The sequence below is a fragment of the Otolemur garnettii genome, unplaced genomic scaffold (genome assembly GCF_000181295.1).
Source record: "Otolemur garnettii isolate 467f Iridium unplaced genomic scaffold, OtoGar3 scaffold00003, whole genome shotgun sequence".
Classification (NCBI taxonomy): domain Eukaryota; kingdom Metazoa; phylum Chordata; class Mammalia; order Primates; family Galagidae; genus Otolemur; species Otolemur garnettii.
The window spans coordinates 4,699,702-4,711,276 of NW_003852398.1; the positions used below are offsets into that span (position 1 = coordinate 4,699,702).

At 44.3% G+C, this 11,575-nt stretch overlaps 1 protein-coding gene and 1 pseudogene across 1 annotated transcript in view; both read left to right on the forward strand.

The window, feature by feature from the left end:
• Nucleotides 1–11,575, forward strand: part of SH3PXD2B (SH3 and PX domains 2B) — a 112,536-nt gene that overhangs the window by 46,991 nt on the left and 53,970 nt on the right. Inside the window, exon 4 of the mRNA XM_003781940.3 lies at nucleotides 5,378–5,454. Within this exon, the coding sequence (XP_003781988.1) occupies nucleotides 5,378–5,454 (77 nt within the window). The remainder of the gene's footprint in view (nucleotides 1–5,377; nucleotides 5,455–11,575) is intronic.
• On the forward strand, nucleotides 9,386–11,300 carry LOC105887182 (annotated as a pseudogene).

Here is an 11,575-nt window from a genome sequence, read left to right on the forward strand (position 1 = left end):
TTACCCAGACCAGTGTTACTGCTTCCAGTAATGACAGCTGCCATTTATCAGCTGTCTACTATGGGTCAGTCACTGGCTTAATTGCTTTATATTCATTATCTTATTTAGTCCTCAGAACAACCCATTTCACAGATGAGGAAAGTGAGACTCAGAGAAGCTATAAGCACTTGCACACATGGCAGAACTGGGATTCAAATACAGGTGCCAGTGGCTCCAAAATGTATGCCTAGAGAGTCCAACAAATCCCAGCAACCCTCCAACTCACCAACTCTTGGGCAAATCTCCTTATTTGCAAATCAGAGATAATAATGGTACTTAAATGATGTTACAAGGATTTCCTTATTTGCAAATCAGAGATAACAATGGTACTTAAATGATGTTACAAGGATGTTACAATCCTAGTTGTTACAAGGATTAGGTAAATACCTGGCAGTTTCGGCCATCGAGGACTTACTATTATTATTTCTACATACAGATCATTAGCAAACTTGACAGTCACTCTAAGGTACAGATATTTAGATCTGAAAGGGCACTTGAGATCTTTTTCCTTCAGGACAGGCCCAGAGATAGGGATAGACTCCCTGGGTCATTCAAGCACCTATCTCCCACTTCCCAGTCCAAGATGTCAGTGGGTTCTGTAGGTATCATCATCACTGAATAGTTCTAGAGAGAGGATACATGTGTTCGCCAGATCTCTTCCACTGGAAGAATCCTTTGCCTTAAAAAGCTAGTGTTTGTAGTTCTCCCACTGAGAAAGTGTACAAGCATGCTAGTATTTTTTTCCCTTCTGCAGATAACCCAGTATGCCAGCTGCAACAGCCAAGTATCAGGGCTCCAGGCCATATGCTTTGGAGTTAAACAGATCTAGCCCAGTGAACTCAGGCAGGGGATATCTCCCCCTCTGAGCCTAAGTTTCCAAATCTGTTAAAAATGATACAGTGACCCCCACGCCACAAGGTTCATCCCCTGGCACATGGTAGGTTCCCAGTAAAGGCAGAACAGGATCCTAGGATCCTTTGGAATTTCTTGGTTTCACACAGTGGAGTCATCCTTCAATGAGCAACCTGGATTTTCAAATTAACCTAGGCTCTCAGTGTAGGTTTTTCTTCTAGGAAAGAAAGGAAAGCAGTGAATTCTAACTCTTTACTGGATGAAAAGCAAAACCAGCTCTGGAAGAACTTCCCAAGACAGAGAAGAACTTGAACCGACCCTCTCCCAGGCCCTTAAAAGCTTTCATGGTTACGTAATCCTTCTCCACCCAAGAATTAATGAAGATGCTGTTCTCAGGCATTTGGCACCTTCATCACCCACTTGTAGCTTGGAGAGGCCCCATTGGGTCCCAGGACCCCCAGAGCAGCCCTTCTGAGCCCACCTCTTAGCTTTCCCTCAAGGTCAAGGCCAAGAGCAAGAAAGCACAAGAGAAACATCTCTTCTCCTAGGGGTCAGTTTTGTGCCAGAACTGCCACGTCAGCAGAACAAAAGCAAGTCTCATGTTAGCACAAAGGCAGGGGGAGGGGAGAGCGGCCTGTGCAGTTTTCCATCCCAGCAGGAGCTGGGGAAGCCAACTTGGCAGAGGATGTGGCTTGAAAAATAGGAATTACAGTTTGGCCTTCCTCCACTGTGGAAAACAAAAGCCGACCCATTCCCACCAGAGGCTGTTCTCTCCTCTGAACACCCTTTCCACCCCAGGAAGGCAGCCACTCACCCTCCTTCTGCAAGGTGCTCAAAGAAACACTTCACATCAGGAATAGGCAAGGGGCCACTGCCCCATGGCACCTCCCAGAGGGCCACCAGCTGAGGAGAGGCTGGCTCAGGGGCCCAAATCCCTGGTGACATGGTTCTGCCCCATGACACTCTGGCTCTGCTGCAGGTAAATGACGAATTAGCCTGCTGGAGTCAGGTCTCAAGAAAGGTAGGGATCAAGGAAAGAACGTGTGTGCTTAACTGCAGAGTATAATGTAGTATCATCTACACTGCTAAAGAATATGTTATAATAAGTAATTCCCCCCTTTGTGAGCACTTTCTAAGGGCCAGCCATTTACTGGGTAGGTGCGTCATGGAGATTAGGTGTGCTCCCATTTTACAGATAAGGACACTGAAGCCGCAGCACAGCCAGCAAGAGGCATCCTGGCTGACTGCTGGGCCTGGGGCCTCCCCAGCAGGCCCTGCTGCTTCCTGGGGACTTCCTCCTCCCCCTTGCTGGGGGGAGACACACACCCGAGAGATTCCTATCCCACTGAGGCCACACTGGGATAGGAGTGACACTTTTGTTCTTGTATCACCCCCAGGAAACACTGAAAGTACCTGGGTTTTTTGTCCTTCTTTCTCAGTTCCTGTAGACCAAGACTCAGGTAGATCCTCACCATTGGGCTCTTTAGTTGGGTGGTGGCCTCAGGACAGGCCTGTGCCTATTGCCCAGGTCTGTGCTAGCACCGTGCCAGTTGGAAATGTGTCGAGCCTGCTTACAGCCTTTTCTATAAGAAGCCCATCTACCCACCCTCCATCCTTCCCCTGATTTACAGAAGGAGAACTGTACCAAAATGGAACCCAAATATTTTTGATTAGGGACTCCTCTCCCATTTTTGAGAAATAAATTAGACGTGAGAAACATTTGCTTACAGGATTCTCTTCATGGGCATACAGTCATTATTTTTCCTGAAGGCTCTGAATACTTCTAGGGCTTCTAAACTGTAAGTCGTCCCACCCACAAGCACTGATGAAAATGCAAAGGAGGCGTATCTGATTGTCACAATGACTTAAGGTGGGATGGGGTTGGAAGACACTGCCTGGACTTGAACCAAGGATGTAACTTGGCACAGGGCAGGGACCAGGTGAGGGAAGTATTGCCCTACCAAGAACGTCAGCAGAGTCCACCCTGCTGTTGGGACACACCGGCTGGCAGTGCCAAGAGGGCACACCCACGGCTCTCTTGCTGCCCCCAAACCCAGCACTGGAGTGGAGTGGGCTCTCATAGAGGCCGCACCTACTAAGAGAACAAAGGAGAAAAAACATCAGTTCCAGCTTCACTGGATAATTCACTTATTTTGTTCTAAATGACATGAAATGGCAGAAACTATGGGAAAAAATATAAAGAAGAAAACAAAAATTATGTCTTCCCTCAGAAACAACAAACACTTTGAACTCCGTGATGCCTTTTTTTCTAGATTTCTCTTTTCCATCAGAAATTTGGCTGACTTGTAAGCAGAATTAAAATCACCACCATTATAAAGAAAGAATATTCCTTATTATTAAGGAATATATATTTATCTCACTGTGGTTTTTTTAAAAAACTGGTAGAAATAAGGGGGAGAAAGGGCTTACTCTGAATTCCACATAGTGCCCTTTTTCACAAGAGCAAGTTGTGAAAATGTTTTAAATGTTGGATTAACCATATGGCCTTTCTGGGTGCAACTCTTTAAAAGTCAATAGGTTGTTTCTCAACATCACTCCCAGTTCTGCCATCCCAGAATACCGTACTGACAGAACATGCCGGTACTATATACTGTCCTCCTGCTCACCCAGCTTGCTCTGTGGGCGCTGTGGTCTCACCAGAAACCATTTTAGATCCATGGTAATCTCCCCCCAGCTTGCCAAACTCAAGTCTTCTTAAGCCAAAGTCCCCTCCTCAGTCTATGTCCTAGGACCAGAAGTAGGAGAAGCTCTTGGTCGGTTTCCATACTCTGTTCTCTGGAGTAGCGTTGGGCCTCCTGTCCCTTTCCCTCCTGATCCTCTTACAGAAGCTTGGTGGTGGGGCTTATCTTCAGCTACCATCTCTTTTGCCTTTATGATGTCTTATTTCTGCTTTTCCCCATGCCCTGCCTATGAGAGAGCCCAGGTTTTCTTGATCTTAAATGCAAGTGCTTTACTGTCAGCTCCCTGTGAGAGCATCTTCTGTCTAAACTCTTGGGGACCCACTCATTTGCTTTAAAGCTCCAGGGGTGTCCAACCTGTGGCCCATGGGCCACATGCAGATTATTTGAGGACTGTTTTGCTTAATTTAGCTGACATTCTTGGGGTGGTGGTGGTATTGGATATCACAGAAAGTATGCATGGACCTTTTTTCCCTTGCTCATCAGCTATTATTAGTGTTTGTGTACTTAACACGTGACCCAAGACAACTCTTATTTTTCCAGTGTGCAGCAGGAAAGGGCAAAGGTTGGACACCCTTGGACCTCACCCATAATATTTCAGCATCTTGGATATTTCCAAATATCTTCAGTGGTATCATCTGTATCCTTGTCTTTTCCTGTGATCCACCTTCTCTGCCCATGTGTTATCCTGGAGAGTCCTAGCAAAATGCCGCAGTGTTAGGATGTCACAGAGCACATGGTACATGCACAATGAGTGTTTGGAAAAATAGGAAGACTCAGAACCCTTCTGTTACAAACCATGATTGGGGAAAGACCCAAAGGGATTTGTCCTCTTTACAGGTAGAAGCCACGTTCATGCATTCATCAAACATTAGTGCCACAAAATGGACTGAGGCCCTGTCAATCCAGGAAAAAGTCCTGTAAAAATAAATAGTGTAATGTGTACAGTCAGAGTCGGAACCCTTAATCCATCAGAGGAGAATAAGAGTTCCTTATTAAGGATGGTGGGTGTGGCTCAGCTCCCATAGCACAGTGGTTATGGCATCAGCCACATACATCGAGGCTGGTAGGTTCGAACCCAGCCCAGGCCAGCTAAACAACAAGGACAACTGCAACAAAAAAAATAACTGGGTGTTTTGGCAGGCGCCTGTGGTCCCAACTACTTGGGAGGCTGAGGCAAGAGAATCACTTAAGCCCAAGAGTTTGAGGTTGCTGTGAGCTGTGATGTCACGGTACTATACCAAGGGTGACATACTGAAACTGTCTCAACAACAACAAAAAAAAAGGATGGTGGGTACAGTCAGATAAGGCAATGTCTGAGCAGAGAGGAAATTACAGAATCATGAATGAGCATGGAGGTTTGGGGACCAGAAGGTGAATGAGGAAAGGGGAGAGAGGAGACTGAACCCCTGGGTAAGGGTAGGTCTGCGTGTCCACTGTAACACCCAGTCAGAACCCGAGAACTAGACAGCACCTCACACCCTCGGGTCTGACCTTCCTTCATCAGGTAGTTTCTCCCTCCCTCCAATAGATTGTTTCTACCCCCCTTGTCTCATCAAAACGTACTCACTGGGTTCCACACCCCCAAGCTCTTATACTAAAGCTGTGAACTGGGCCTTGGAGGACTATCAAAGCCCTGTGGAAGTCCAGCAGCGGGATTTGGTGGCAGCCAGGAATTCTGGGACCACTCAGACCTCTCACAGAGACAGCGACTCCCACACCCTCCCAGGTTGCTGAGTGCTCATCTCTGCTCCCTGACAATACAGGATATGCTCTCATCTCTGCAGGCAAAATCCTTTTCAGGAGAAGCCACATCCGGGACGTGGCCGTCAAACGCCTGATCCCAATCGATGAATACTGTAAGGTAAGGCTGAGGAATGCAGCATGACCGTGACCTTCTCTGTGGGTGTTTGTTTTGTATTCTCCTTTTCTACCTACAAGAGGCTCATTGTGAAAAAATTATACTACTGAAATAAATGTAAAGAAATTAAGAGAAAAAAAATCACTTAGCATCCCTCAATTATTTTTGGCAGATGAATAAGAGAAATGTTTATTCCTAAATACCATGTACATGGGGGGAATCAGAAGAGTGATTTCCCCCAGAGACAGCAATTATTAAAAGTTTTACATATTTCTTCTCTATCCTTTAACTATGTGCATTTCTTCATGATGTTGAGACCATTCTACTTGTATTATTTCTGTTCCTCTTTCTTTTTTTGCCCTAATATTGTGTTGAAAAATTTACTTTAAAAGTCTTCGTGAGCCTTCTTTTAATGGCTGCATAGTATTCCCTTATACATGAATGTTACAAGTTATTTAACCAACTCCTCTTGTTAACTGGTACAGCTGGCTTCCTGTCCTTGAATGTTCTCAACAAGAGGCCTGCCTTTTGGTTATATTTTGTTTGATTGGAGGCTATGGTCAAGAAAGAAGACTATTTTGGGGTGGTGCCTGTGGTTCAAGGAGTAGGGCACCGGTCCTATATACAGGGGGTGGCAGGTTCAAGGCCGGCCCCAGCCAAAACTGCAAAAAAAAACAAAAAGGACTATTTTTATCTGTGTTTAGCTTCCTTATTAAGCACTTATCTTTAGTATTTATTTCTCCAACTTAAAATCACTAGCAATTCTGATGGGAGAGGAAGGGTAGGAATAGCAGCAAGAAATGCCTTAAAAACGGAGCAGTGAATCATTTCTCCCTTAGATCAGGAACAAAGCAAGCATGTTTACCCTCACCACCTCTGTTCTGTATTTTACTGGGGGGCTAGCCAGGGTAGACACACAAAAAAGAAAGAAAAGCCATGCTGATTGGAAAGGAAAGAGTATAACTACTCAACTCAACAGATGACACGATTCTCTATTCAGAAAATCATAAGAGATCCACCCCCCTAAAATACTAGAAATAACAAGTGATTTTAATAAAATCATAGAATACAAGTTTATTATACAGAAATCAACTATATATCTAAATTCTAGGATCAAATAATCCAGAAATGAATTTAAGAACACAACTTTACTCTCAAATAGCATCAAAAAGAATAAAATACTTAGAGATTAATTCAACAAAAGACATGCAGAATTTACTCCCCAAAACTACAAAACATGGCAAAGAGTAATTATAGAAGATCTGAATTATTGGAGAAAAATTCCATACTCATGGATTAGAAGATTCAATACTGTTAAAATGGCAGTCCTCCCTGAATTGATCTATATAGTCAATACAATTTCTATCTTGCTTAGGAGGCATTTTTGTAGAAATTGACAACCGGATCTTAATATGTATGTGGAAGTGCAAGGAACCCTCAACAGTCAAAACACTGTTGAGAAAGAGGAACAAAATTGAAGTAGGCCTATACCCATTTCCAAAACTTCCTGCCAAATTACAGTAATCAAGATAATATGGTACTGACATAAGGGTAGGTATGTAGATCAGCAGAACAGCCTTGAGAGTCTAGAAATAAACTCTGACAAAAATGGTCAGCTGATACTCAACAAAGATGCTAAGACAACTCAATGGGAAAAGCTTAGTATTTTTACAAACAATTGGGATAATTGGCTGTTGAATTAGTTTCCTAGGGTTGCATAACAAAATCCCACAGACTGGGTGGCTTCCACATGGAATTTATTTTCCCACAGTTCTGAAAGCTAGAAGTCCAAGCAGCAGGACCTTCTGAGGCCTTCTGAGGCCTCTCTTACTGCCTTGTAGATGGGTCTTCTCGCTGTGTCTTCACCTGGTCTTTTCTCTGTATGTATCTGTGTCCTAATTTCTTCTTCTTACATTGGATTGAGCCCCATCCCTAATGATTTCATTTAACCTTCAATTACCTCTTTAAAGATCCTATCTCCAAATTCCAAATACAGTAGAACCTTCATAGTTGACTACCTCCCTACATTGACCACCTCCTTAAGTTGGCCAAATTTTCATAGACCAGACACACCCCTACATGTATTTCTCAGTACAGTAACCCTAATTCCTTATGTTGACCACCTCCATATGTTGACCAGTTTGTTAGAGTCCCTTGGGTGGTCAACTTACAGAGGTTTTACTGTATATTCATTCTGACGTACTGGGAGTTAAGATGTTAAGATATTATCAGGGGTGTGGACACAATTTAGCCCATAACAACTCTACACATACAAAAACAATGAAGTTGAACCTCCTGTCTTACACCATGCACAAAAATTCACTCAAAGTGGATCATACACCTAAATATAATAGCTAAAAATATGAAACTCCTAGAAGAAAACATAGGGGAAGATCGTCTTGACCTTGAGTTAGGCAAAATAGTTTTAGATATGACACTAAAAGTATGATATATAAAAGAAAAATTGATAAAAATTGGACTTCATTAAATCAACGTACAAACTCCTGTACCTCAATGGGTACCATCAAGAAAATGAAAAGACATGCCTCCAACTGGGAGAAAGTACTTGTTAATCATATAGCTGATAAGGGACTTGTATTTAAGAATACATAGGCTCAGCGCCTATGCCGCTCAAGTGGCTTGGGCACCAGCCACATATACCTAAGGTGGCGGGTTCGAATCCAGCCTGGGCCTGCCAAAACAACAATGGTGGCTGCAACTAGAAAATAACTGAGCACTGTGGCAGGCACCTGCGGTCCCGGCTGCTTGGGAGGCTGAGGCAGGAGACTCGCTTGAGCCCAGGAGTTAGAGATTGCTGCGAGCGTAATGCCATGGCACTCTACCCAGGATAGCTTGAGGCTCTGTCTCAAAAAAAAAAAAAAAAAGAATACGTAAAGAACTCTTATAACTCAATAATAAGATAACCCAATTTTGCAATGGAAGAAAACTTCAGTAGAAATTTCACCCAGAAAGATGTAGGAATGCCTGAATAAGCACATGAAAAGATGCTCAGTATCGTCAGTCATTAGGGTAATGCAAAATAAAACCATAATGAGATACCTACTCAGCCACTGGAATGGTATAATCAACAAAGCAGACCATACCCCAGTGTTGGTGAGAATGTGGAGAAACTCCAACTTAGGGAGCCCTCAGTCTAAGGGAGAAATAAGGTGGGAAGCCACTTTGGGAAACATTTGACCATTTCTTCTAAAGTTAAATGTGACCACTCTTAGGTATATCCTCAAGAGAAGTGAAAACTTACATCCACACAGAGATTTGGATGCAAATGTTTATAGCAGCATTAATTCATAATCATCCAAAACTGGAAGCAATTCTCATGTCCAGTGGCTGAATAGATAAAGAAAATGTGGAATATCCGTACAATAAAATATTATTTGGCCATAAAAAGCAGTGAAATATTGATAAATGTTACAGGTTGGATAAATCTCAAAAACATGATGCTAAGTGCGAGAAGCCAGAGGCATAAGCCTAATATTGTATGGTACTGTTTATATGATGAGATGTGCAGAAAAAGCAAATTTATAGAGACAGCAGATCAGTGGTTTCCTGGGCCTGGGGGCGGTGGAAATGGACATGGACTGCAAATTAGATTGGAAGAAATTTTTGAGGTGATGGAAAAGTTTTAAAACTAGATTGTGGTGATGGTTGCACAACTTTGTAATTTAACAAATATCATTACATTGTACACATACGATGAGTAAATTTTATGACATGAAGATTATACCACAATAAATTTGTTAAAAAGTTTTAAGCAAAAAGGGGCAATGTGGGGACAGATGACCCCTCTCTTGGCAAGAGATGTCAAAGAAGGGCGTAAAACCACTCCTGATTAGGCGTCTCCTCTACCAGACATGACCTCATTTTATTCCTCCAACAGCATTGAGAAGTGAATTTTGTAATTCCTATTGTATAGATGGGTAAATGGAGGACCCACAAAGTTTCCTACATCACCAAGAGTAGGAAACCAAGGAAACCAAGAGTTTGAGAGTTGAATGCAGACCCTTAATGTGTGGACACTCACATATCACTTATGTCCTCTCAAGAAAGTAAAAATGGAGTTGGAGAGGGCAGTGAGCTATGATTATGCCACTGTACTCCAGCTTGGGCAAGGGAGCAAGACCCTGTCTAAAAAATCAAGAAAAAAAAAGAAAGAAAAGAAAAATGAGCTTGACACCTGTAACTCAGTGGTTAGGGTGCTGGCCACATACACCAAGGCAGGTGAGATCGAACCTGGTCCAGGCCAGCTAAACAACAATGACAACTACAACAAAAAATTAGCTGGGCATTGTGGCAGGCGCCTATAGCCCCAGCTACTTGGGAGGCTGAGGCAAGAGAATCAGCTTAAGCCCAAGAGTTTGAAGTTGCTGTGAGCTGTGATACCCCTGCACTCTATCCAGGGCAACATAGTAAGACTCTGTCTCAAAAACAAAAAAAGAAAAATGAAGAGGCCAAAATGTTCAAGTGTGTAACTCACAGAGCAGATAAACTCAGGCTTTTCTCCTAAGCATATCCTTACAGGAGTTGGGGGCAGGCTCCAGGGATAGCCCTTCAGGTATAAGGACACTACTGCTGGCAGCTGTCCCCCAGCTTTCAGAGCAAAGTTCACATCTCCTCTTTGTCCCTTTCCAAATCTCTAGAGCCATATGGGGGATGGGAGGTGGTGGCTCAAGCCTGTAATCCTAGCACTCTGGGAGGCCAAGAACCATGGATTGCTTAAGGTCAGGAGTCTGAGACCAGCCTGAGCAAGAGCAAGACCCTGTCTCTCCTAAAAATAGAAAAAAATAGCCAGGCATGGGGGTACATGCCTGTAGTCTCAGCTACCCAAGAGACAAGAGGATCACTGGAGCCCAAAAGTTTGTGGTTGCTGTGGGCTATGATGACAATGGACTCTATCCAGGGTGACAGAGTGAGACTCTGTCTTGAAAAAAAAAAAAAAAAAACCACCTCTAAAGCCTGAAATCCCAATTCTGGAGATGACTTTACTTTGTCAGGTCCTGTTGGCAAGGACTTTGGACCCTGGGGCTTACCTTCCCCAGCTGGGAAGTTCCTGCTGATACCTTCCCCAGAAGCTGTTGTCCCTCAGCTCAAATTAGCCCATTCTACTTCCTCCCCAGTCCACTTGAGCCGTCTCCAGAGTCAGACTTTCCTTGCACGTAGAGCTTCACCACCCTTGGACTTTAGATTTTGGAAAGGATATTTAGAGGAGGTTTCCAGGGCAGACACCTAGCCAGGCCCCCTCCATGCAGTGATTCACTCCCTCCTTCACCCTGGGGGGCCCCTTCCAGGGAAGACTTTGGGCAAAACAGCTGGATGTGCAGAGTCCTCCAACCACAAACAAGCTACCAGGTCGTCTGTGCCTACAGGGACACTGCCCTTGCCAGAGTGGACTCCAAGTGCCTCTGGCCCCAGCTACTGGGCTGCCTGCACCAGCATCTCACATACCTGAAAGGGAGTTCTTCTGTTTGCTGAGATTATATCATGCTGGGTGATTCTGATCTGCTTCAGTGCCTCCACACCAGGGCACTCCTCCCTTGTCAGTGATCGAGATGATCCGTGGTGCTAAGTTTTGTCATCTAGGTGTGTGACCTGCACACCAAGATGCCATTCATCAACTGGCCCTGGACTTGTTTCTTCCACTCTGTCATAGGGGCAATCCTCTACCTGATCACCTCCATTGTTGTCCTTGTTGAGAGAGGAAACCGCTCCAAAACCATCCCAGGGGTACTAATTGCTATTTGCCCTTTTGGGTATGATGCCTATGTCACCTGCCCCTTCAGCAGCAAAGACACACAGCAGCCCCCACTGACCCTGCAGATGGCCCAGTGTAGACAAACTCCTCTCATTACTCTCTGCACCCTGCAAATCGGTCCCCCATACAAAAACCTCCATCTTCACAACTGCACTCCCAGCCTACCAATTCCCAGCCTCCTAGTGAAGCAAAAGTGCCGTCATTGGGAGAATTTTGTTTTCTAGCCTGCCAGTCAACCCTCTTGAGTGTGGCCACTGTTATGTGTGTGCCTAGCTCCTGTTTCCCTCTACAGCTGAGACACCAGTTCTTTCTAAACTATGCCCCACCTTAGCCACAAAATGAGGGAGGAAGTCG